The sequence below is a fragment of the Fukomys damarensis genome, unplaced genomic scaffold (genome assembly GCF_012274545.1).
Source record: "Fukomys damarensis isolate Sample0158 unplaced genomic scaffold, DMR_v1.0_HiC HiC_scaffold_23, whole genome shotgun sequence".
Classification (NCBI taxonomy): Eukaryota; Metazoa; Chordata; class Mammalia; order Rodentia; family Bathyergidae; genus Fukomys; species Fukomys damarensis.
Genome location: NW_022900935.1, coordinates 15,091,790 through 15,118,414, shown reverse-complemented (window position 1 = coordinate 15,118,414; position 26,625 = coordinate 15,091,790). Strand labels below are relative to the sequence as shown.

At 42.2% G+C, this 26,625-nt stretch overlaps 2 protein-coding genes across 5 annotated transcripts in view; one reads left to right on the top strand and one right to left on the bottom strand.

The window, feature by feature from the left end:
* Nucleotides 1-4,404: 4,404 nt before the first annotated feature.
* Zbtb8os (zinc finger and BTB domain containing 8 opposite strand) lies at nucleotides 4,405-19,501 on the bottom strand. Of its 4 annotated transcripts, none has more exons than XM_019207113.2 (7): nucleotides 19,438-19,501; nucleotides 13,400-13,424; nucleotides 12,793-12,914; nucleotides 12,517-12,599; nucleotides 10,122-10,174; nucleotides 8,406-8,442; nucleotides 4,405-4,749 (listed from the first exon to the last, which is right to left on the bottom strand). In XM_019207113.2, the coding sequence occupies exons 3-7, from the start codon at nucleotides 12,863-12,865 to the stop codon at nucleotides 4,663-4,665; spliced, it is 333 nt and encodes a 110-aa protein (XP_019062658.1). In that variant the 5' UTR covers nucleotides 12,866-12,914; nucleotides 13,400-13,424; nucleotides 19,438-19,501; the 3' UTR covers nucleotides 4,405-4,662. The 4 variants fall into 4 exon arrangements, with proteins under 4 accessions (XP_019062658.1, XP_010619837.1, XP_019062657.1 ...); XM_010621535.3 differs by lacking the exon at nucleotides 19,438-19,501 and adding an exon at nucleotides 18,865-19,089; XM_019207112.2 differs by lacking the exon at nucleotides 19,438-19,501 and adding an exon at nucleotides 18,236-18,600.
* Rbbp4 (RB binding protein 4, chromatin remodeling factor) overlaps nucleotides 19,097-26,625 on the top strand; it is a 19,837-nt gene continuing 12,308 nt past the window's right edge. Inside the window, exons 1-3 of the mRNA XM_010621537.3 lie at nucleotides 19,097-19,214; nucleotides 19,731-19,878; nucleotides 24,062-24,207. Of these exons, the coding sequence (XP_010619839.1) occupies nucleotides 19,199-19,214; nucleotides 19,731-19,878; nucleotides 24,062-24,207 (310 nt within the window). The 5' untranslated portion in view covers nucleotides 19,097-19,198. The remainder of the gene's footprint in view (nucleotides 19,215-19,730; nucleotides 19,879-24,061; nucleotides 24,208-26,625) is intronic.

Below are 26,625 nucleotides of genomic sequence, written 5' to 3'. Positions count from 1 at the left end.
CATCAAAGAAAAAAAAAAAAAAAAAAAAAAAAAAAAAAAAAAAAAAAAAGAGCATCAACAATAAGTGCAGCAAAGTTCTTCTGAAATAAAGGAAATCTTGAAAAAGTGCACAGAGCCACAACATCTGTAGAGAAGACCCACACAGATCTACCTGCTTATTGACAATGTTATGTCATACTACAGAACAGTGTTAAAGAAAAGGTAGAAACAGACCTTAGACCAGTTTTTAGTTCTGAAAAAGTTGAGACCTAGGGAGCCAGATTCCTGATGTTCTTATGGAAGGGGACTCTCCTTCCAAACAATAACCACTTTCCATTTCATCCTCCCTTCCTGCAAGCCAAACATGTCAACTTGAATGGTGAGTACAGTATGAAATTGTTTCTGATAAACTAGGCACATTTTATAACTTTTTGGTGAATACACTAGGAAAATTGGTGTCTCTGATAAATTACACACATTATACAACTTATGAAAAGGTTAAGGGTTGCTTTGAGAGGTTCAGAACACATTATGGGCATTTCCATTATGTCTTCTGGGAATAGTCTTGACTTACAACCAACCTGAATTACAACCAGCCCTGGTGAACAAGTTGAGTTTGTAAGTCAAGGGTCTACTGTATTAAAGGTATCAAGATAAGTGCTCTGCAGTGAATGTGGGCCAATTAAGTAGGAAAAGAAGCACTTTCTGCATTCAGAGTGGGCCACTAAGAAGGCAGTGCCCCAAGGCAAATGGCTCCCGTCTTTTGTACCCCCATTCTGACACCAGATCTAGGTAGTCCTGTCCAAACCCTGCTTGATCTTGTGCCAGAAGAGCTTAAACATATCATTCTGATTGCTATGAGGTTCAGGGCTTAGAAGCTGTATTGCATATGTCCTGAATCTCCACAATAGGGTCCTTGCCTGGGCATTACCATGCCCTAATCCCCTGCCTCAATGTGTTTAAATCCCTTGATTCCAAGTGTAATTTTGTAAGGGGAGGAGCTAAGAAGTCAGGGATATGCACACACCCTCCAAGTCACACCTGACGGCATATATATGTATATATAAAAATCATGAGGACAAATGGGTAATATATTCCACAGGAAAGCATTTAGAAAAATGTTTTGTAAATGGACACCTAGATATAGTTGGAAAATATGACTAATAAAATACTAGTTACTGGATTTTGATATCTGCTTTTGGCAGGTCTCTTTTCCAATTTTGAGTTTCTTAGGTGAAGAGTCTAAATTCTGTCTTATGTGCACCTGTCTTGCAAGCACAAGGTCGTGAGTGTGAACCCTGGTACCTCAATAAATAAATAATCTCCAAGTCTCCTGGGGCTCCTATTGATCTCATTCAGGACTTTTTACTGAGCAAAACAAATCCTCCAGCATTTTAAAGATCAGAAGGAGGGGTAGTCCAAACTAGCTGATAATGGCACTCCCTCCACCTTGAAGAGGGTAGAACTGTTTTCTCAGAACGTCCTCCACCAAAGCCCAGGTGGAAAGAGAACTGGCGAAAATGCCTACAGGAATCCATACCCACTTAAGGAGAAAAGATCACCATACTATTCCTGGCTTTTGTTTTGTTTTTTCTTTCCTTTGCTGTACTGTGGAGTGAACCTAAAGCCCTGGCACTGAGCTGCATCCCCAGCCCTGACTTTTTTCCTAAATCACTAAGCTTCCCCAGGTGGGGCCCTGATTTGTGATCCTCCTACTCCAGCCTCCCAGTGCTGGGATTAGACAGGTATCACCACACCTGCCCTACCACCTTCTTTAAAAGCCATGCCAGTGCCAGGCATTTAGCTCAGTGGTTCTGCCGCCTGCCTTGCAAGCCCAAGGACCTGAGTTCGATCCCTGATACAAAAAAAAAAAAAAAAAAGAAAGAAAAAAGCCAGACCATATTACATTCCAGAGTCATGACAATGGCTGTCAGATTTGTGCAGCTCAAAGGGCCTGACAGTATAATTTGGACACCAAAGATTTAGGGTAATAAATACTATGTCTTTCTCAGCTGACTGAGCTGTTTAGAACCCATCACTGGGAGGCTTAGTGGCATGTGCAGGTGGTCCCATCACCCAAATCACCATCACCTGTACAGGCATCAGAGTCCTTGCAGCAAGGAACAGCAGAGGGAAGGAATACAATGCAACAACAGATATATCCAGGCTGTTTCCATCCCTTCCTGAACCCAACCTTTCCCTTGTTTGTGGAAATGAAAATGGACTTTAATCTCCTGGTGCCAGCGTCTGCACATTCTGTGTGTTCCTCTAGGCCAAGGAAGCTGTGGGTAGCAGTTTATGCCCTAGATGTGAGTTTGGAGATGCCACTTGTCACTAAAGGAGAAAACAATTTCACTTTAAAGCTCCATTTTTCATGTAGGCTACAGCAGCTGCCCCAGAGGCTTGCATGGGAGGACCGTCTGAGCCCAGGAGTTTGAAACCAGCCTGGACTGCATAAAAAGACCCTGTCCAAAAAACAGGTACTGGATCAAAGAATCTTAGAACTAGAAAGGAGTAAGAAATCACATGATATATACAGTTAAAGAAATAAGAGGCCATCAGGATAGAGAACAAACTCCTGGACCTTTAACCTGTTACTCTTTAAAACCAGGACTTTTCTTCAGGGGCAGTCAGGGACATAAAAAAGCTGTTTTTGCTTAAAACAAAAAAACACCACCAACAAAACAGTGAACTTTTTACTTGGGCCTACAGACGCCCAACAGACAACTAGATAAGACTGTCCCAAGCAGAAATAATCACCTGAGACTGGATGAAATGACAAGAACTTCTTGAGCCATCTTGCAAAACCAAAACTGAGTTAATGATCAACCAGTGCTCAGCCCACAGCTGGTGAGACTGGCTGGGCTAAGGAGTGCTGGGCTTGGCAGAGGATTTCCCACCCTTACTGTTAGGCAGATAGGCAGATATTAGCAGGCCTGAGAGTTAAAGGGGTCCCAAAATAGCATGCATTGCCAGTTTGAGATTTCAACATAAAACATTTATAACTTATAATCATTTGTTAGGTCTCAGACCTAAAGCGACCCCACAAAGCACACTGACATAAGGTTCTATGTTGTGCCCATTCCTTTGTACATCTGGCCACTTGGCCATCTATTTCTATGAGGCAAACAGCATTCCTAGGGTTTGTGTTAAATACTCAGAGAGAAGGCCTGGGGATTTAGCTCAGTGGCAGTGCACCTGCCTTGCAAGTGCAAGGTCCTGAGTTCAATCCCCAGTACCAAAAAACAAAATAAAACAACAAAACTCAGAGAGAGCACTTAGAAAGCAGAGTTAATCCCTTCCTTTTACCGAGTTCAAGTTCAGCAAACTATAAAGATACTTGGCACCACCAAGTGGCTGTGTTAGGGTCTTATGTATAAATCCCAATTTTGTAAATTTTTTTTTTGGTACCAGGGATCGAATTTAGATCCTTGCACTTGTGAGGCAGGGGGTGGAACCTCTGAGGTAAATCCCCAGCCCCCAACTTTGTAAATTCTTGATTACAAAATCAATCAAGACTCAAACTGCAAGGGCTGAGGATTTAGCTCAGTGGACCCTAGTTCCATTCCCAGTACCCAAAAAAAAAAAAGAGACTCAAGCTGCAAATCAAACCTAAAGCAGTTTCATTAAGGCATCTACTTGTTAAAAGTTCAGATAATTTTAATTTTGTTTTTCTGGCCTCCTGTCGCCTTAAAAAATGACTAAATTAAAATAGTTTAGGGGAACTGGGATTTAGCTCAGTGGTTCCACTGCCTGCCTCACAAGGACAAGGTCCGGAGTTCAAACCCCGGTACCAAAAAAAAAAAAGATTAAAAACAATGAATTTTTTAAAATTCTCACTTCTCTGAGTACATACATTTGCTTTTGTTTTGTTTTTGGTGGGTGGGGGTCAGTTTTTTGAGACAGGGTCTCACTATGTAGAGACTGACCTGGAACTCATTATGTAGCCCAGGATGGTCTCTTAACTCACAGTGATCCTCCTGCCTCAGCTTCCAGAGTGCTGGGATTATAGGTGTACACCACCACGCCCGGCTCACACAGTGGTTTTAAAACAAAACTACACAGAAGAATTCTTTAAAGTTTGGATATTTAAGGAACACAGACCAAAGCTAATTCACAATTTTCCTTTTTTTTCCCCCTTCACCAGCACTGTAGTTGGAACCCAGGGATGCTCTATTACTGAGGCTATTTTATTTATTTTGAGACACTCTTGCTATGTAGTCCAGGCTAGCCTCAAACTCACAAATTCCTTCCTTCAGTCTCCGAAATGCTGGAATTACATGTGTGTACCACCACATCCAGCCCTCCCAGTCCTCTTTTGAATTTGTTTTTAAACAAAATTATGCTAAATTGACAAGGCTGCCCTCAAACTTTTTTTTTTTTTTGGTACTGGGGATCAAACTGAGGACCTTGTGCTTGTAAGGCAAAGGGAGGCAGCACTGAGCTAAATCCCTGGCCCTGGCCTCAAATTTTTCATCCTCTTTCCTTAGTCCCCAGGGTAGATGGGATTACAAGCAAATGCCACCATGCGCAGTTAATTTTCTACTTCTGAAAGTCACGCTTTAAAATTTTCTGTTCTAAAACTTTCCATTTGTCAAAAGATACTAGAAAAATGCAATTATTTTATCTTCTCAAGAAGAAAAAAAGCAGCTCTTCATAGGTCTTTCTCTTTTTTTTAGTGTTTTAAATGTCAATGATCACAAAAACTTCTGGTTTCTCTTCATTATAGACTTGCATTGCTGAATATGTTATTGCTTTGACTTCTGTTCCCTAAAGTGAGGTTAGAGGAAAAAACACATAAGACATTAGAATCAGAATCATGAACTCTAGCAACAAATGGCAGAAATAAAAATTGTAGTATTATTGTGAAAAAAGAAAGACTACATGAATCAATTAAGTTATCAAATTAATCCAGTATTATATGCTGATTCCATAAAAGTGGAGGAAGCCTAGGTAAAGCAGAAAGACTGCTGAACTGGAGTTAGGAGATAAAACTCTAACCAGGCTCTGGTTTGGCCCAGGCAGGGAAGCTGTCTGGGCATCAGTGTTTCATTTATGAAGTGGGTTGCATCAAAGAACACAGACTTCGCCCTTTTGTCTCTCTCAGACAGAGGCTATCTTTCTCTCAATGAATTTTTCTACTCTGGCTCAGGGCTCGCTCCTCTTACTCCTGCACACTCCCTCTCACTCTGACCTGGCTCCTAGGAACGTGGCCTGTTCTCTTCTCCTCGGCTCTCAATGTGTAATTCACCTCTCAGGATTCTTCTCCTTATACCGTTAGCTGAAGAGTGAAACATAGCTTCCCAAGTTAAAGCTTTTCACATGATTCCGATACTCGACATTCCCCACCCAGGCCCCAATTTAGATCCACAGGATCAAATGTTCTCTTAAATTCCTTCTAGCTCTAAAAAGAATCTATAATAATCCTGTGTACTAGACCTTGGGGTGTGGCACTGCCTTTGCTTTTTCCCCTCTGCCATAATCACCTGGCAAAATCACAACCTAAATAAAATTTCACTTTCTGCCTATGGTCTCACATATGCTGACTGGCATTTCTTTTTCTCTCTTTTCATACAATTACTTCACATCTTCTCCTCTAGCATCTCTGTCTCATTTTTTGAGACAAGGAAATACTGTATAGCTGGGGCTGGCCTTGAACTTGCTATGTAGCCTGCACTGGCCTGGAACTCACAAGTCTTTTGCCTTAGCCTCCTGAGTGCTAGATTACAGGCATGCACCTCCATGACTGGCTCTATTACTTTACTATTCTCTCTCGCTTACACTTCCTGCTTGGCAATCTTGTATAGTTCTATGGCTATATGAGTCCCAAACGGATATTTCCAAATACTACTGTGGAAGTCATCCTGTAGCCAAGAGCCTATTATCTAATGTTGAGCTAGATGTCTAAGAAGCAGCTCAACAAAACATGTTCAAAAGCTTGCTCTTCCCCTAAGATCCCCTCTAGAGTATGGAACACTACTCCCTCAGGTCCAGACCTAGGTGATACTCTTGATTCCTTACACACAGTAAGTAGGATCTAACTTCAAAATAAATCTTAAGCCTAACTGCTTCTTAGTGCCTCTACCACCGAAACCTAGTCCAACTCATCACTCACTCACCTCTCAAATGCACGCATGCATGTACTCATTCATTCAAGACAAGGTCTCAGCGGTGATGTTCCTGCCTCAGCCTCCCGAGTGCTGGGATTACAGAGGAGATGAGATTACAAACATATGCCTGTCTCAACACACTAGGCCTCCTCAGTGGTTTCTCTGCTTCCATTCTCATCTCTTCATGATCTATTCTTTGCCATTTAAAAACTCAAATCGAGCCTAGCATAACGCCAGCACTTGGGAAGCTAAGGCAGGAAGATCTTGAGTTCCAGCACAGATTGGGCTATAGAACAAAACCCTCCCTCAAAACGAAATGATTACCTCAGATAACTCCTACAGTTAAAATACCGCTATGGCCTCCCCTCACACAAGAGTAAGATCTGCATGCCCTACCACAGTGGGCTGCAGCCCCGTCTGTACAACCCTGACTCCAGCCACACTGTCCTGGGTGCTCCCTGAACATAATCCATCTCCCCTTCGTGCACTTCTGTCTGAAAAGTTCTCCTCCACTATTCTGCTCATTCTCATCTCTCGGGCCTCCAGGCCACCATTCAAAAGTCACTTCCGCAGACACGTCTTTTCTGACCACTCTTTCCCAAACCCAACTTTTATTTTATGTATTTATTCATTCACTTTTGCAGTACTGGTGATGAACCCAGCACCTTCCTACTGAGCTATAGCCCTAGTAACACCCACCTCCCTGCCCCACTTTGTGACACAAAACATTGCCCAGGCTAGGCTTAAACCTGCAATCCTCCTACATTAGTCTCCCAGAGCTCTGGGATTACAGGTGTGTGCCATTGTATCCAGCTCTAGCCGTTCTTTTTTTTTTTTGGTTTTTTGAGACAGGGTCTCACTATGTAGTTGAGACTGACCTGGAACTCACTAAGTAGGCCAGGCCAGTCTCGAACTCACAGCGATCCTCCTGCCTCAGCCTCCCAAGTGCTGGGATTACAGGCGTGCACCACCACACCTGGCTAGCCATTCTTACCTAGCCCTGATGGCACTACTGTATTTACTAGCTAAAATTATAACATTTACTTGTTTACATGTTTGGCTCTCTCCTCTCCCTAGATTTGAAGTTCAGTGAGAGTAATGATCTCAATTTGTCTGTTATCTCTACTGAATATGCCTAAAATAATGTCTAGGTAAGAATTTGTTAAATGTATACATGAAATAATGGTCAGGATATGGATTAGCGGAGAGAAGATAAGGGCAATATTTATTTATGTTTGTTTGTTTGTTTATTGGTACTGGGGATTGAACTTGGGTCCTTGCACTTGTGACGCAGGCAGCAGAACCACTGGGCTAAATCCCTGGCCCAGATAAGGGCAGTATTAAAGCCTGGAAGATATTTTTAAACTAGGAAATATTCCAGATACCAGACTTTTTTAAAACTTCATCATTTATTCAAAAAATAAGAAGTAGCCAGGTGTGGTGCCGTACACATATAACCTCAGCACTTTAGGAGGCTATGTGACGGGGATCATGAGTCTAAACCCAGCTTGGACAACTAACAAGTTAGCAAGATTCCAGTCTCAAATAAAAAATAAAAAAGGGCTGGGGACGTAGCTCAGAGCAAAGACCTTGAGTTCAATCCCCAGTACTAGAAAAATAAGATTATCATATTGGGAGAGCCAGGCACAGTGGAGCACAACTGTAATCCCATTACTCAAGAGGCTGAGGCAGGATAACCAGTGTGGACTACAGAGGAAGACCCTGTCAGAAAATAATAATAACAAATGTGGTGACAGTTGAAAATGATATGAAATTCAAATTTCAATGCCCATAAGTAAAGTTCTAGTGAAACACAACCATACTAATTTATGTATTGTCTGAGGCTGCTGAAGTAATTGTTCTTCCAATGCTCTTGGCTCACAAATCTTAAAACATTTACTATTTGGCCTCTTTCAGAAAAACTTTGCCAACCCTGTTCTAACGGATTTAATTATTACAGAGTAAGCCCATATAGGTTCACAAATACAGAATCTAGAGAAGCACAGGAGGTAGAAGGTACTTTAGAGAATGTCTCATCCAACATCATACTATAGAAGAAACCAAGGCTCAAAAAGTCAAAGGGATTTTTCAGTCACACAGTAATGCATAACAAACCTGGCCCTAGAGCACAGTGTTGACTCCTGCTCACCAAACCAGACTTATGAAATCATAGCATTTTAATGCATCTATAGTCAAGTCAGAGAAGTTTAAGAAAAACTTATGTCTTCACTCTAATTATCAGAACTAGTAAAAGTGCAGTCACATACACAGGCTCTATGGTAAGGAAGCACAAAAGGGCTAGACTTTAACACATACCTGAGGATGCTTGGAAAGTGAAAATTCTTCTCCCCACCTTGAGAAGAAAAATTAAGAGGATTAATATTTCCAAAATGTTGTATTTTCTCTCTACATATTTTAAAACAGCCTTAGGAATGTGTTGCAGTTGCTACAAAGCCAAAAAGAGATGGAAAGCATAGGAGACCTTGAAGATTGCAAGGCTTGTCAGCAGACACTGGTCTGAGGGAGACTTAGGCTCAACACCCATCAGTTGCTCCCAAGGTGGACAGCTGCTCACTCAAGAACAAGTACCCAATATGATGATCTTCTGGTGGATTTCCAGTAAACACTACTGAATGAGTATGACTTCATGGTAACAGGGACCAGGTTCAAAACATTCACCACGCCCAAGGTATAGAACCAATTCAGCAAGCTCTTCCATGAAGAAAGCAGACTGAGTAGCACAACACAAAGTACTACATTCTTCCAACATGGTTTGAGGTTGGTTTGTATTTTGTAGCTTTTCCCAAAATGTCCACAGCTTACATGCAGAAAGCCCTGGAACTTGTTCTCTTCTACAACCTGGAGAAAATTCTTCTCTCTCTCTTTGACACTAATGTATCAAATGACCATCAAAACACAGGAGAAAGAATAGGGAATTACAAAGTCTAGCTCCACATGCATAATTTAGCAATATAGTGAGATGCTGTCTTAAAATTTAAAAAAATTCTGGGAGGTAGTTCAGCATAAAGGCCCTAGGTTCAGTCCCCTTACTGAAAAAAAAAAAACAAAAAAAAAACAAAAAACGAAACAACAAAGTTTTCCACTACTGTTCAATCATTTTTAGGTAAGTACCTCTAGAAAAGTCTATTTCTTCACCTAATTAAATTTTTTAAGGAAAAAAAGCCAGGTATGGTAACACCTCAGGAGGCTGAAGCAGGAGGATGAGTGCAAGTCAGAGGTCAGCCTAGGCTAGTGAGTTCAAGGCAACTGTGCAGCGAGCCTCTGTCTCAAAAAAAAAAGTAAATAAATAAAACCTAAAATGTATAATTAAGTGATTGAAGACACAAGTGTAGTCAAAGTGACCTAAAAAAGTATTTTTAACACTGGAAGGAAAGGAAAGGTATAATTTGTATAGAAGTAATTGGTTTGAGCTCAGCTAGAAATGAGAATCTATGAGAAAAGATGAGTGAGTCAGTTTTTCTCCATCAAACTGAGCTTTGTGTTATACCATTTAGCAATTACATAGCTGTATTTCTTCTTCTTCCTCCTTAAAATCAACAAGTTGGGAATCAGGCTCTGTGTGTGTGTGTGTGCGTGTGTGCGTGCGTGCGTGCGTGCGTGCGTGTGTGTGTGTGGATTGAACCCAGGGTTCTCACTAAGCTATACCCCAGCCATGTTTTTATTTTTTATTTTGAGACTGAGTCTTGCTAAGTCACTAAGTTGCCCAGGGCTGGAACTTTTGATCCTGCTGTCTCAGCCTCCCAGACAGCTGGGTTTACAGGCATGCAACAAGACGACTGTGGGAATTGGTTTTAACAATCAGAGCCAACCTTGTCTTGACAAGGGTCAGGTCCTCCAAAGCCCAGGTGACCCTTATACCTAGGCAGCTCACAAAGCTCAATCTGCACGGCCTGGCCAAATGTAAGTGGTCCTCTGACATCATAAATGTTAACTGTCTTTCTACACAGAATTCAATGAGCAATACAACTTTAAAATTTTTCATGACTTGCTACTTGAAGAGTTTTAACTTACCCAATGGAACGTAATTTGAAATTTCTTTGATCAATATTAAGTACTTTTACTTCCTAAAGAGGAAAAAGAAGTTTTCATTTTAAAATATACTCATATTAAACCACTTACTAAAGCACAACTAGGTTGCTACTTTTCCTAGAAAACAGCATGCAATTTCTCTGAAGCAAAGAAAATTTAAATATTAATTAAAACAGAACAAGCTAAATATATTTCAAGGACATTTCTTATATATTCAAGGGAAGTAGTCATGAAAAAATATACAATATAGCCAGATATGATGGCACACAACTATTATCCCAGTACTAGTGACACTGAGGCAGGATGAGCTCAAGTTATAAAGTTATGTAGTTACAGAGTTGTATAGTTATATAAAGTTACCAAGTTATACAGCAAGTTCAAGGCCACCTTGTATTACATAGCCAGGCTCTCTCTTTTTTTTTTTTTTTTTTTTGGTACTGGGGATTGAACTCAGGACTTTGTGCTTGTAATACAGGCGGCAGAACCACTGAGCTAAATCCCCGGCCCCCTGTTTATTCTTTGAGACAGGGTCTTGCTATATATGCTAAGCTGGCCTTGAACTCACTATGTTGTCCAGGCTGGCCTCGAACATACAGTGATACTCCTGCTTCAGCCTCCTGAGTGCTGTGATTACAGGTATGTGCCACCACACCTGGTGAGACCCTGTTTTAAAATTAGAAAAAAAGAAAAAACTGAGAGAGGCAGAAAAATATACAATCTGAAAACATCAGGGCCAGGGATTTAGCTCAACGGTTCCGCTGCCAGACTTGCAAGCACAAGGACCCAAGTTTGATACCCAGTACCAAAAAAGTAAAATAAATAGAAAATAAATGAAAACATGAGACAAGGGACTAGGAGAAGAGCGTGCACAAGGGACTGGGTTCAGTACTCAGCAGTGGGGCTGGGGGAGTGATCAAAAGATATGTAGCAGAGGATATAAAATTTCAATCATGCTCAGCCTTTTTTTTTGTTTTTTTAAACAGGTTCTCCCTGTAGTTCAGGCTGGTCTTGAATTCACTATGGAGTCCAGGCAGGGCTCAAATTCACAGTGCTCCTCCTGTCTCGGCCTCCCAAGTGCTGGGATTACAGGTGTGCACTAGCACGCATGCTATCAGCCTATTTTTGTGATACTTCAGGCATGTGAGCTCTTGGATGAGTGACTTGGCAGTCTGTAGTAGAGCTGGTAAAAGACCGGAGGAATGAAGGAAGCAGGGAAGGCCCAGATGTGTCAGACAACATTGGGGAGGCGTGGTGTTCCCTCCAGAGGTTGACAGCAGCAAGCGATCTTCATCTGGCTTTCCCTTTTCTTGCATTAAGGAAAACTAAAAGTATAATTGTTGAACTTAGGCCAAAGAGCTGCCAAAATTCAAATGGAGCCAAAGGATGGACATAAACACAGCTTAAACATGGGGAGACATAAAGTATGGATGAAGCAGGGGATGGAGTATACATATCAGCAATCCCAGGGGAGGCCAGAGCGAGAGGAATGCAAGTTCAAGTCCTGCCTGGGCAACTGTGCAGCACTCTGTCTCAAAATGAAAGACAGAAAGGGCTGGAATGAGGCTGTGGATTTAGTTCTGCCTGGCAAGTGCAAGGTCCTGAGTTTGATTCCCGGTACAAAAGTGGGGGGTGCTGGAATTCGTTCAATAGCACGGCACCTGTTTGATACCCAGTACCAAAAAAAAAAAAAAAAAAAAGATGAAGACTATAGATACATTTCCAGACACACACACACACGCAAGCACGCACGCATGCACGCACACACACTCACATCGGCTTTGAGATAGGGTCTTGCTGTCACTATGTAGCCAGGCTGAGTTCAACCTTAGGATCCTCCTGCCTCAACGTCCCAGTGCTTCGGTAAGGGGCGTGTGCCACCACACCCAGCTGGTAGGTCCATACTTATCACATAATCCCCATTAGTGACACTGTCAGAGGTCTAAGTACAAAATGCATACACACAGGCAATCTCAAATTAACCAAAAGTGCCTACAATGTACTACAAATCATTCTCATACTACATACACATCTGTATGGATTGATTTGCCGTTACATGCTCTAGTTTAAATCATCTGTTCAACTATTTTTTTTCCAAAAAAGGTTAAGAATAGGGAAATTTATTGGAGAATAGGAATAGCTCCCAAAAGACAAGAGGGGTCCCAAATGGGTTGCCCTCAACTTTGTTTGTTGAGACAGGGTCTCGCTATGTAGTTCAGGCCCGGTTTGAATTATGCAGCCCAGGCTGGCCTCGAACTTGAGGCAATCCTCCTGCTTGGTCTCCGGGGTACTGGGATTACAGGCAGGCACCACCACACCTGGCCTCAACTTTAAAATATGAATGAATTTATGCTCAGTGAAAAGAAAAACTGTTGCTTACCCGGGGTATGAAGAATTCATCGGCACTGAACTTATAAAGCCATTCATCCAAAAAGTGGAACAGAAGAGACTGCAAGTCATCTCCTACACAGGATTAAAGAGAGCCATAATAGTATGCTGTTTGATAACCCTGGTCTCTAAAACCATGTTTCAATTTACAAGTACAGTGAATTTCTTAGGCTAGTTGAAAATGGAAAAATTGGTTCATAATCGTGTTCTTACTGTAAAAATACACCTAAGATCTGTATGACTTTTTCCCTGTGAATAAATCAGTTACCTTGCGCTTCTACTTCTACTGTCCAGAGGGGCTCCACAGTCCCCGTGTCTGTCATGTATGCGAACATGGCCATGGCACACTGCTCGAATGCCTCCTCCAGAGTCTCTCCCCATGCGTGTAGCCTTGAAGAAACACACGTGCGCTTTATGTAATATAATCCATAGCAAGAGAGAAAACTTGACAGCAAAGTTCAAATAAAATCAGCTTGATAAATACAAAACTAAAGATTATTGTGTGTGTGTGTGTGTGTGTGTGTGTGTGTGTGTGTGTGGTAGCGAGGGTTGGATTCCAGGGCCTTCACACTGAGCTATATGACCACCCCTTTTCAAATTACTGTACTTGAGAGAGCATTTTGCTACATCATCCAGACTAGCCTCCAACTTTCAATCCTCTTGCCTCAGCCTCCCAAAATACTGGGACCATAGGTATGTACCACCACACCTCACTGGAAACTAGAAGCTTTTAAACTATCATTTTCTTGTTCAAAACAGAAGGAACCACAATAAAAGTAGAAAAATTAAAAATTAAAACTAGGACACCCAGATTAAAATACTCAGCCTTCCTATTTAATGACAGCTTCAAAGGAATAAAGTCTAGCTATACTCACTGGACATCTGCTGTATGATCCAAATCTAAGGGAGAGAGGAAAAAACGTCAGTTATTAAACTTAATTCTCAGAAACCCAAGAAAATGACTCTAGTTCATTATTATTCATTATTAAGAACATTATCCTTAAAGAACAAGAAAATGTGAGGCAGTCTAGACCTCCTACTGTCTACCGCACAAAGTTAACTGCTGTTAAGGGTTGGCTTCTTTTGTTGTTTGGGTATTTTGGTTTTTGTTTTATTTTTTGAGACAGGGTCTCACTATGTAGCTTATGCTAGCCTCAAACTTGCTATGTAGCCTAGGGAACTCCAACTTGTGGCCCTACTGCCTCAGCCTAAGCTTGCTGAGGCCACCATACCTGGCATAGGCCACCATACTTGGCTAATCATCTTTTCTTAATGCCAAGGCTTGCATTTAAATGAATGTCAGTTTCTGGAAGGCAGCAAGGCCTGGGCCTTTTAGGTGTAAAGTCTCTAAGCTGAGTGTGGTAGCACAAACTTGTAGTTCCAACTACTACTGAGGGGCTCACTTGAGTTCAGGAATTCAGGCCAGTCTGAACAACATAGAGGATCCTTTTTTTTTTTTCCCCAAAGGTACTAGGGATTGAACCAGGGGCTTCATACAAAGATACATTGCTGAGAGCGCTGTGCTATATAGATCACTATGGCCAGGTCTAACTCGCCTCCTCCCTTGGATGAGGCAGGGTCCTGCATAGAACCAAGCATCTTGTTCCCTTCCTCCAGTGGAGGAGGCAGGGCCACATGGGAGAACAAGCAACCAGAGGGCATGGTGGAGCAAGGCCTGGACCAGAAGAGGACGTGTCTTCCAACCTGCCCTTCGCCGTCAAACTGTCAATCATAAGGTCCTGCAGTCCCTAGCTGCTCTCCCTGTTCCAGTCCCCGGCACCCCCTCTTACCTCCCCCCTGCCCCCTGCACTATAAATAAACACGCTGCAGTTGTCTGGCAGTCTTTTTCTCTCAGCACCTGGCCTCAGCCTTGCCTCTCTGTTCTGTCCCCTGCCACCGTTCTCCCTCCTCCCCTCCTCCCCTCCTCGGACCCTCTAGCTGTGCAGGCCATGGCAATACATCCCCAACCTTTGTTTTAGTTTTTGATTTTGAAAGTTACCGAGTTACCCAGGCTGGGCTTGAATTTCTTCTCATCCTCCTGCCTGGCCTCTTAAGAGTGCCGATGTTGTAGGCACATAAAATAGTTTTAGAAAATAAACTCCACAATAAATATTTAGCATTTTCCTAATCTAACACGCAGATAAAACATCACCATTTTCAGAGTCTGTTCTTCACTTGTACCATGACTTCCACCAATTCTTTCCATTTTAACACACAGGACAAGAGTGAGAAGGAATTCTTGGAGATTTAACATAGTTCTTAGTATACAAAAAGGATCTTGAAATGGAGACTGTTGCTTTTTCAAGACTACACTGTTGTTTACAGGTAGAGCTGGGAATTGGAATAGAGGGTTTCTTTGCTCCCGTGTTAGCACACTTTGCTCCATAGCACATCGTCTTTTGGTGGCACTCAAAGTACAAATTCAAAATATTACTGAGGATTTAGTAAGTTTCAGGCACCAAAGGGCTCAATGACCAGCAAAGATGATAAAGAAAATGATAGGTATTAACTCTATGAAGAAATGAAAACATGTGACCACAAATACACATGTAAGAATGTTCACAACTATTTTATTCACAAGAATTATAAATGCAATGAACATCAACAAGAGATACATAAGTATAATCTTACAGTGGAAGATTCCTCAGCAATAAAGAAGCATGAACTTCTGTGTGTGCATTAACATGAATCTCAATACATTATGCCGAGCGAGAGCTGTAGAACTCTTAGCACGAAACTGCAACCAAACCCCAGCTCCTGACCAAACTAACATGGTTTCTAATAAGGCTGCATCCCTAGGATGGCCTGGGGATGTGGGTGGTGGGGGGTCAGCAAGAGCAAGAGAATTTACAGCTCTAGATGTTCAACATCTCACTTCCCTTACTTAAGATAAGCAAGTTCTAAGAAGGGCTTATAATTTTGAATACAGTGCATATCTCTCATAACTCAGAAGTATCTTTCTCAAGGACTTGAGAAACATTCCTTTGAAATGTAATCATCTGGAAGCAACAGGCCTCTGTCTCCCAGTCTGTGGGAAGACAGAATATTATCTTCCCTAACTGGAGCCAGCAGACATAACTGTCCTCACTACATCCACAGTGACCACCTTTCAGACTTTTGTCACTTCTGACTTCTGAGCCCTCACTTTCCCCTCCCTCATTCTTCCTATAAAATACCCAATCATCTCCATCTCCATACAAACTAGAATGTAGCTTAGCTTGTTCTCCTATTGCCAGTAGTTACTGGGAAAAAAAACTGACCTGTTTCAATTAGTGTCCAGCTGTATTATCTGACATAAGTGAAGCCAGAAATAAAGGAACCTACGCGTGTGACTGCATTTATATGAAACTCTAAAATGGAAAAAATATAGTTTTTTTAACTATAGTTTCCTCTCGCCCCTCTCCAGTTCCCAGGGGCTAACTGGAAAGGGGCCAGAGAAAACATTCTAGGGTGACAGAAGTGTCCTATACCTTGACCAGAGAGTATCTGTTTAGCAAAACCCACTGGATGCTAACAATTTAAGAGCTAAGCACTTTACCCACATATGGTATATAAATTATACTTCAATCTATTTTTTATACTGGGGATTGAACCTAGGGCTTTTGTACTAAGCTATATCCCCAGCTCTTTTTCATTTTTTATCTTGAGATAGGAACTTGCTAAATTATCCAGACTGTGCTTGCTTTGGCCACACATATACCAAGGTGGCCAGGCTGGGCTCAAACTTGCAATCCTCTTGCTTTGGCCTCCTAGAGTGCTGAAATTACAGGCCTGTGCCACTAGGCATGGCTTATACTTCAGTGTTTTAAAAATCAGTTTAATCCTGGGATGGTGGTACATTTCTGTAATCCTAGGTACTTGGCAGGCTGAGGCAGAGGATTACAAGTTAAAGACTAGCTTGGGCAACTTGCTAAGACTGTCTGAAAATTTTAAAAAGATCTGGGAGTGTAGCTCCGTGGTAAAGTTCTTGTCTACTATGCACAAGGCCTTGGGCTGAATCTCTAGCACTGAAAGAATGAGTTTAAAAAGGCAATGACATATTGATATAGGGCAGTTCTTAAATTTTTCATCTCAGGGTTGAGGTAGGAATATCACCCCAAGTTCAGGACTAGCCTGAAGTACACAGCAAGTTTAAAAAAACAAAAAAAAATTTTTGTATTTTACATCTCAGGAACTCTTTATTCTCTTAAAGTATTGAGAACCTCAACAAGCTTTTGTTAATATGGGTTTTGTCAATATTAACTATATGTATTAGATTGTAACTATAACTTAAAATGCTTAATTCACTTGAAAACAATAAACCTATCTTCATATATATTATTTATTTATTTGTGGTACTGGTGATTGAACTCAGAGCCTTCACACTGAGCTAAGTAACAGCCTTTTTTTCTTTTCCTTTAAAAAAATATTTTAGACAGGGTCTTGCTATAAATTGCCTAGGGTGGGCTTGAACTTGCAAACCATGTGCCTCAACTTCTCAGAATGCTGGGACTTGGACCAGGGATTTAGCTCAGCGGCACAGCGCCTGCCTTGCAAGTGCAAGTTCCTGAGTTCGATCCCACAGTACCAAAAAAAAAAAAAAAAAAAAAAAGAATGCTGGGACTACCAGAAATGTGTCACCATCCCTAGCTAATATAAATTATATTTTATGAAAATAACTATGTTGCCCAAAATTTAGAAAAGTGGCAGTGTTTGGCTTTTCCCCCCTCCTTCCCTTCCTTTTTTACTTTGTGTGTGTGCAGTACCACTGAGCTGCATTCCCAGCGCTTTAAAGTGAGCAGGACTTAATGATATACACACCTATAATCCCATCATTCTGGGAGGCTGAACTACAAGGATCAAACTCAGCCTGGGCAACTCGGCAAGACCTTGTCTCAAAAAGTAAAAAAGAGCTAGGAATATAGCTCAATACAAAGGCCCTTGTCTCAGTCCTCGGTAACACACACACACACACACACACACACACACACACAAAAGAAAATACTGCATTGCACTTTTTTTTCTTGTTTTTATTTCTTCGGTGCTAACAACAACAAAAAATCCTCCTGCCTGCATGCTCAAGATCCCGAGTTCGATCCCCAGTATCAAAAAACAAAAAAAAAAAATCCTCTTTAGTTTTCCCACTTCCTAAACCTGGTCACAATGTAACTATCCCATTCTTGAGAGATGCAAGAGACAACCTCGAAAGTTCTTCAAATAAAACTCTCAGCCAGCCGGTCGTAGGGACACACACCTGTAATCCTATGGGAGGCTGAGGCAAAGACTACGAATTCGAGCCCAGCCTGGCTGAGGGCCTGCCTGTGTGAGACACTATCTCAAAATAAAATAGTAACTGGGGATGTAGTTCAGTGTGAAGGGTCTGAGTTCAATCCAAGCACCGGGAAAAAAAAGAAGAAAGATAAAACACAGGGATTTTAAAAATTACTGCGCTGGTTAAATTCACAAAGAAAAAAATGTGATTAGGTTCATGTAGAAAAAGTTGAAGAGACTGCAAAAGTAGGAGCCCACGTTTCCTGACTCTCAAGGCAGGTGGTTTTTTCCTTCAGCATGTCCCGGGGGAAGTACAAGACTCCATAATACCCGGCGCAAACAGAGCACAACCGAATCACACCTGAAACACCTGCGGGGCAAAGTAGACCGCCAGACTGGAAACGCCAAGTAAGGAGCTGGGCATGCCCATATCTGAAGAGAGAAGTGAGCTATCTACTCACATTCGTACTTCTGAATGACTGGAGGATACTTGGCCTTGATTGCTTTCTGGTCCTCAGTTAAATTGTAATCTCTAACATCTTCCTTTTCCTGCGCCATGATTTCCAAACTGAACTAGCTACTTCCGCCCTTCATCCGCAGGACTTCGGCCTAGCTATACAACTTCCGCTCTAGGCCCGGCCCCCTCGCTCGCATCCTTAAAGGACCAGGACGAGACTCTTGGAGCTCAAGAGCGCGGCCTCTAACAATTCCAACTGGGTTGTGCTGTTTGGATCGTGTGTTTAAAAGGATAAGGTCTCATCTTCCGTGCTTGTTTATGACTCGTTTTTTCCTAGTGATTAAAGGCAACAAGTTGAAGATCACCTTGAATAACACACCTCTGGGTCTAAGGAGGCCTTTTCTTTACACCTCGTCCCAGAGTTAATAACTAGTCAGAAGCACTCCTTGAATAACACACCTCTGGGTCTAAGGAGGCCTTTTCTTTACACCTCGTCCCAGAGTTAATAACTAGACTCAGAAGCGCTTTAGATTTTTTTCATCTCAATATTGTACTCGGAGAAAGTCGTTAGCATACAGTAATAGTCCTTAAGAAAATGGCTGCCCACGGGAGTGCGAGGCCTGAACGTCTCACGTGATCGGTATGGGCAAGGTCCCATCGTTCCGAGCGCGCGCGCAATCTCTGGAAACCGGCCACGGGCGGTGTGGGAGGGAAGGGGCGGAGCGCGCGCCTAGGTCGCGCGGGAAGCAACTGTACGCATCAGGATTGGCTGAGAATGTAGTTGCCCCGCCCACTCCGCCGTTCGCTGAGCTCCGGTTGGTCAACGTTGGCGCGAAGGCGAGCGAGCCGGCCCTCACGCAGGGACCGCAGGAAACAATAGAGGCCGCGCGCGCAGATCGAGCCCCCGCAGCCGCTCGGCCCCTCCCACGTCGTTCGGCCCCAGGGTCCTCCTGGCTCTCCTGCCGCCATGGCTGACAAGGAAGGTGAGGGTGGCGGGGGCGTTCCAGGAGGGCTAGAGGTGCCGAGACTGTGTTGCGGCCTGCACACGGCCTAGTAGGGAGGCAGGCCTGGCGCGGCTGAGCGCAGCCCTAATACCGAAGGCGTGAGGAGGGAGCTCCCGACGGGATGGGCCAACGGCGCCCCAGTGGCTCTGGAGGGGATGCGCGATTCCTCGGGTGAAGCCGGGGCGGGCGGGCGTCCCCTTACCTCGCTCTGGTCAGCCCGCGACGCCCTCACCCCAGGCCCGGTGCGCGGCCCCTCGCCGGTCCTGTGGACTTTGCGTTCGGGAGCGCGCCTCGAAGGCCCAGCCCAGTAGTCCCCATGGTTAGCGGACTTCTGGCCCGCGAAGATGGACAGTGGTATTGGTGCTGTGCCTGGAGAGACGAGATAAATTCTCTCCTCTCGGAATTAGAACGAAGGAGCTGTGCTGGTGGCTTTGGAGAAATTTAACTCAGTTCCGTTTCTGTAAGCTAACTTGGCTTTGTTTTAAACAATTTTAGCGGCTTTTGACGACGCAGTGGAAGAACGTGTGATCAACGAGGAGTACAAGATATGGAAAAAGAACACGCCTTTTCTTTACGATTTGGTGATGACCCATGCTCTAGAGTGGCCCAGCCTGACTGCACAGTGGCTTCCAGATGTAACCAGGTGATGCGAATCTTGAATGTTACTTTGCTGTTTCTTCAGTGTAGATTTATAACGGTTGTAAGAGCATGAATCAAAACCTGTTAAGTGACATTTTTTCCCTTAGGCCAAAAAGACTCAAAATGTAAAATTTTTTTATAGTTTGCCTGGCAAGAGAGATTACGATGGTTTTTTTCTCTGATATAGAATTGCATAGCCATATTACAGTTGTAGTTCACCATTAATGTAAAACATGTCAGCCTCCAAAAATATTCTGAATCCAGTTCGTTTAACAAAACGTTTGAATTCCCACAGTCCTTTGCAGTAGCTAGATAATACAAAGATAAATATGAGATCTGTTTTCAAGGAGCACATTGTCTAATTGAACAGGCAGATATCAACCTAGAAATTAGTTATGTGTGATGAGTGTAATTATACAGATAATTAGAGTAATTAGGAAACACCTGAAGAGGGCTGAAGGGTTTGGGCCCTGGGTACCATCCATGGCACCAAACAAAGACACCTGAGCCTGGCATGGTGGGAAGTGCTTCTGATTGTAGCTACTCTGGAGGTCAGCTTGGATAACTTAGACCCTATCTCATAAAAAAAGATGGAGAGGGTCAAGGATTTAGCTCAGTGGTAGAGAGCTTGCCTAGCAAACCCCTAGGTTCAGTCCCCAATACAGAGGGGGAAAACAAAAATCTGTAGGTGTCATTTTGTGGTTTTCACATAAGGAAGTTGGATATAGTGAGCATGTACATTGCTTATACATAGATGGGTTACCTCTAATAGAGGGGACAGCATGTCATCTTATTGAGCTTAAATTAATATAGGCACTATTAGGCTCCACATATCAGTGTATACAATTTAATTATAATTACTACTGGCACAAAAATAATTGAAGCAAGAAAGATGTGCCTCCATATGGAGTATCAGGATTAATCCCCAGCCCTCTCCGCCCTTTTTTAGGCTGATTCTGCTGAATTTTGTATTGTGATGAGAATGGTGATACTTCAGCTCTATGGTAGACTAAACAGGAATGAGCTAAGACAGAATAAATAAAAGTAGAAAGGAAACAGGAGACTCAAAATTTAAAATTACACTTTTAAGAAGACTTCAACTTCCAGGTACAAAGTTTACATAGCAGCATTCCCAGTAGTTAAATTTTTTTTAGTACTGGGCATTGAACTCAGGACCTTATGCTTGCAAGGCAAGCAGTAGAACCACTGAGCTAAATCCCCAGCTCCTCAGTACTTAAATTTAAGCTCCTTTCCACCTAGACCCATCACACCCAAAATTCCTCAGGTGTACTAGAAGTCTATAGATTGCCTTAACTGAGAAAGTAAAAAACAAGAATTTATTCTAAGATAAAGAAATGAGTTCATAGGTTGAAAGAATCCAAAGAATATTTATATTGCCTATCTAGAAACAAAAAACTAGGGCCGAGGATTTATCTCAGTGGTTCCGCTGCCTGCCTTACAAGCACAGGATCCGAGTTTAATCTCCAGTACCCCTCCCAAAAAAAGAAAACAAAAAACTAGGTCCATACTTGTAGAACAGGTTAGTACCCTTCTAGAGGGTGAGCCACCTTTTCTCTGGGTTTTCACCTCAAGAGAAGCAGGTTTCCTGTTTCAAAAAATAAGACATCTTTCTTGAGGGCTTGCACACTATTCCTTTGAGTGTGTACCTTCCCATGTCTTTCATTTGACTAGTCCTGAAAATTCTTTTTCTGTAACAGCAGTCAGCAAACCTTTTCTCTGGGTAAAGTGAATTAGGTTCCTTATCTTAGTTTTAGAAACTTCCTCAGAAGGAAAGGCAAGGCACTATTAGGTTCCACATATCAGTGTATACAATTTAATTGTAAATTCTCCTGTCCAGTGAAAGACAGGAGAATCACCAAGTTTGAGTCTCGCCTGGCAACTTAGTGTCTTAACGAGACAGTGTATCTACAGTAACAACAAACAACCAAAAGACTTACTCATCTTTCTTGCTTCAATTATTTTTGTGCCAGTAATTATAATTAAATTGTATACACCGATATGTGGAACCTAAGAGTGCCTATATTAATTTAAACTCAATAAGATGACATGCTGTCCCCTCTATTAGAGGTAACCTATCTCCTCCCCTCTCCTCTCCGGTTTTTTTTTTTTTTTTTTGGTTTTGTTTGCATCCAGGGTCGAGCTCTGGGACATTGCATTTGTAAGGGCAGGTGGTGGCACCACTGAACTAAATCCCTGGTCCTTGGTATCTTCATTTTCAAACTGGAATTCTTCATAATGTTGGGGTTTTTATTTTTTGAGACAGGGTCTTGCTCTGTAGCCCAGGTGTGTGCCACTCTGCCTGACCATAGGGTTGCCATTGGGGGGTTTTATAAAGTGATTGAGATAGGGTCTTGCCAGGTTTCCCCAATGGGTTCAAATATGTGGTCCTCTTGCCTTGGTCTCCCAAAGTGCTAAGGTTGCATGTATGTGCTACCATGCCCATAGTTGGGGTTTTTGTTTTGTTTTTTCACTGTGTGACCACCACTGGCCTTAAACGTGTGATGATCGATGATCCTCTTGCCTCACTCAACCTCTTGAGAAATGACAGGTGTGTACCACCATGCCTAACGTTGTAAGTGGCTAACATGCTGTTGCTGTCTTTTTTGTTTGTTTGGTTTTTGGTTTTTTGAGACAGGGTCTCACTATGTAGTTGAGACTGACCTGGAACTCACTGTGTCTTAACGAGGCTGGTCTTGAACTCACAGCAATCCTCCTGCCTCAGCCTCCCGAGTGCTGGGATTACAGGCATGTGCCACCATGCCCAGCAAAATTCTGAGGTGTGTGTGGCAGTTGTTGGTTTTTTTGTTTGTTTGTTTGTTTTGTGGGTTTTTTTTTCCTCTTTTTAATATAAACATTTTTGTGTCTCATATATTATATTTTTTATATATTCCATACATTATAGGTTATATGTAATATTTCATATATATTCATACATATATGTAGCTTAGTACGTAGTATTTGTGGACATGACTAATGACATGGCTTTCTGAGGTCAAGAATCATGTCTTAATCATCTTTGCTCTGACAGCATATGGAGCAGTGTGTGTCTGAACAATTAGCATACCTAATGTTCTTTCCTTTCCTTTAGCAAAGACTGGGAATTAATTCCAGGGTCTGGCATGTGCTCTATCACTGAACTACACTGTCACCCCCTCCTAGCCCTTTGTAAAGAATACATAGCTAATCCAACTTTAATTCCATTAAATTTTTCACAGTAATTTTTGTTTTTGTGGTAGTGGTGGTATTATAAATTATACTCAGTATGTTGTGGATGCTAGGCAAGCACCTAGTCAAATGCCACCACTCCTGCCTTCCCTTGAGCTATATCCCAAGCCCTTTTATTATTTTTTATCTTTTTATAATTTTTAATAAATTTTATTTCATTTTACCCCACCCAGCTGGGTGTGGTGGTGCACACCTTTTTTTAACCCCATCTACCCCCACCCTAGTCCCCTCCCTTCCTGTTGTTTGGTAGGGGTTTTTTGTTTGTGTTTTGTTTTGGTGCCAGGGATTGAACTTGAAAGGTGGAGGCATGTTGCCACTAAGCTGAATCCCCGGCCCCTCCTTTCCTATTATTATTATTATTTTATTATTATTTTGAGACGGTCTCACTAAGTTGCCCAGGCAGAAATTCAATATTCATTCCTCCTGTCTTTATTTTTTGAGATAGGGTCTTGCTAAGTTGGCCAGCCTTGCCTCACAATTGTAATCCTTCTGCCTTAGCCTTCCAATTAGCTGAGATGACAGGTGTGTTCTCTTACACTAGGCTTGTATTTCTGCATTCCTGACCAAGTTAAATACAAAAATAGGGCTGGGGATTTAGCTCAGTGGCACCATGCTTGCCTCACAAGCACAAGGTCCTGAGTTCAATCCCTGGAACCCAGGGGCAAAAAATACAAAAATAAGTACTATCTATCTATCTATCTATCTATCTTTTTATTTATTTATTTATTGGTGCCAGGGATCAAACTCAGGTCTTTATGCTCACGAGGCAGGTGCTGGAACCACTGAGCTAAATCCCCAGCCCCTTTCTCTACAGTACTTGGCACTTAGAAGTAGAAAATAAGTCCCCTAATGACTGTCCTGTCTAAATCTGTGGTTGTTATGGTTATATATTCCCTCTTGGTTTTACTAATTTGAATAGTGACCACTTGTTGCTATTACAGACCAGAAGGGAAAGATTTCAGCATTCATCGACTTGTCTTGGGCACACACACATCAGATGAACAAAACCACCTTGTGATAGCCAGTGTGCAGCTCCCTAACGACGATGCACAGTTTGATGCGTCACACTATGACAGTGAGAAAGGAGGTAGGTGTCTTAAAGGTGAAAGGTTTTTTTTGTTTTGTTTTGTTTTTTAATCTTTGTTTTCTTGTTTGTTTTGTTTTGGTACTGGTGATCGACCTTGTGCTTGCAGGTCAGGCAGCGGAACCACTGAGCTAAATCCCCGGCCCTGTGAAAGATTTTTCTGATGTACGGGTGATATCTTTTATATCTTTGAATTATTACAAAAGAGAACTAGTTTGATAGGGTAGCCTCATAAAAGCTTGGGGAAGCTGAGTTTGCATTGTAGGAGAAACCATTAACATGTACTTGGTTCTATACTTTTGCTGTGTGCTACTAAACTGATAAGGGATTTCTACAATTGAAAGCAGAAATCCTCCATTATTGCTGTGAATTCTCATTAGGAGATACTGCCTCAAAGGAACTTGAAACTGGTTTCTGGCATGGATATAAATCTTATTTATATATATTTATATATAAAATACAGGTGTATATATAGGGCCCATAAACAGGATATTTTGGTATTACATTTTCTTTGGAAGAAAGATAGAGGAAAAGGCTTTGAAGGTTTTAGAGGGATGACTTTCTTTCTGTCTTTATTTATTGGAGCCTGAGTCTTGCTGTGTAGCTCAGGCTGGCCTTGATATCACTGCAATCCTACCTCAGCCTCGAGTACTGGGATTACAGGCTTGTGACACCATGCCAGGCTAGAGGGGAAACATGTTTTTGTTTGTTTGTTTGTTTGTTTTGCCCTCCAGTACCAGGGATCAAACTCAGAACCTTGTACTTGTGAGGCGGGCGTGGTGCCACTGAGCTAGTCCCAGGCCTACCCTTTCCAGATTTAAAGTGGTAGAAATGACTTGATTGTCACACTTGCTATGAATATAAAAATAAAATTGCAGTGAATCTCTGGGCTTGGTAGCACATGCCTGGAATCCCAGCACTTGGAAGGCTGAGGAAGAGGATCACTGCAAGTTCAAGGCCAGCCTGGGCTATCCAGTGAACTACATGGCAAGTCCCTGTCTCCAAAAAAAAATTTTTTTCAGTGAGCCATTATTTTCTTTTAGGAGATATCCTAAAGACACTATTACTGTCCTCATATTATCACAAGGTAGAAAATCTTTCATTACTAAGATACTTGCCAAGATTTCGGTTGATCTTTCTGCATTTGAATTAATGTGTTACTGAATGCAATATAATTTCTTAGGATTCAGACCAGCAAACATAATGAGTCAGAAAATTGGAGCTAGAAACTAGGTTTTGGGTAATTTAGCCTCTTGAGCCTGTTGTCTGTTTTGTTAAATGAAAAAAAAATATCTTTAAATAGGATTTGTGTGTGTTTTAGCACAAAATAGATTCTGGTGGTAACATAATAAATTTATATGTACTTTTGGGCTGGGGATTTAGCTCAGTGTTTCCACCACCTGCCTCACAAGCACAGGTCCGGAGTTTGATCCCCAGTGTCAAAAAAATAATAATAATTAAATAAAGACCCTCCCCTCTGTAAAACTAGCCCTTGGTTTTGTTTTTTTTTTTTTTTTTTTTTTTTTGGTGCCGGGGATTGAACTCGGGTCCTTGCGCTTGCAAGGAAGCCCACCAAACCGCTGAGATAAATCCCTGGCCCAAAAAATCAGTCTCTTTGTTGGGGGGTGGTACCGAGGATCGAACTCAGGACCTTGTGCTTACCAGGCAGGCTCCTGCACCACTGGGCTAAAACCCTGGCCCTAGATAATTTTTTAAATCCATTAATTTTATAAAGGATTCATCCTGTGAATTTGATCACTCATTCAACAAATATGTTGAGTACTCTTTTTTATTTTTATTTTTTGGGGGGTGTACAGGGGATCAGACTTGGGTCCTTGTGCTTGGGAAGCAGGTGGCGGCACCACTGAGCTAAATGTCCGGCACTGCTTTTGATTTTTTGAGATAGATTCTCACCCTGTAATTCAGGCTGGTTTTGAACTCATCTACCCCAGACTGGCCTTAAATTTAGGGTGTTCCTCCTGCCTTTGCCTCCTGAGTGCTAGGATTACGGGTATATATCACCACACCCACCAATGACCATTTTAAAATAAAGGTGATACTATTAAATTGCCCTTCAAAAATGATTCACCATCCCACTTCCCAGCACGCTAGCCAACACTGAATTATTTATAGTATTTATGTTTTGGGGTGTTGTTTTGTTTTCTTTTTGTTGGTTTGTGACACCATCTTGCTGCCCTTCAGTTTGCAGCAGTCCTCCAGCCACAACCTCTGAAGTGCTGGGATTACAAGGTGTGCTGCCACACCCAGCCCTTACAGTTTTTAGAGATAGTTTTACTATGTGCTCTGGCTGGCCTCAAACTCACAGTGACCCTCCTGCCTCAGTCTCCCAAATCCTGGGATTATAGGCATGTGCCACCATGTCAGTTTTTGTGGATTTGTTGTTGTTAAGATTGTTGAGGG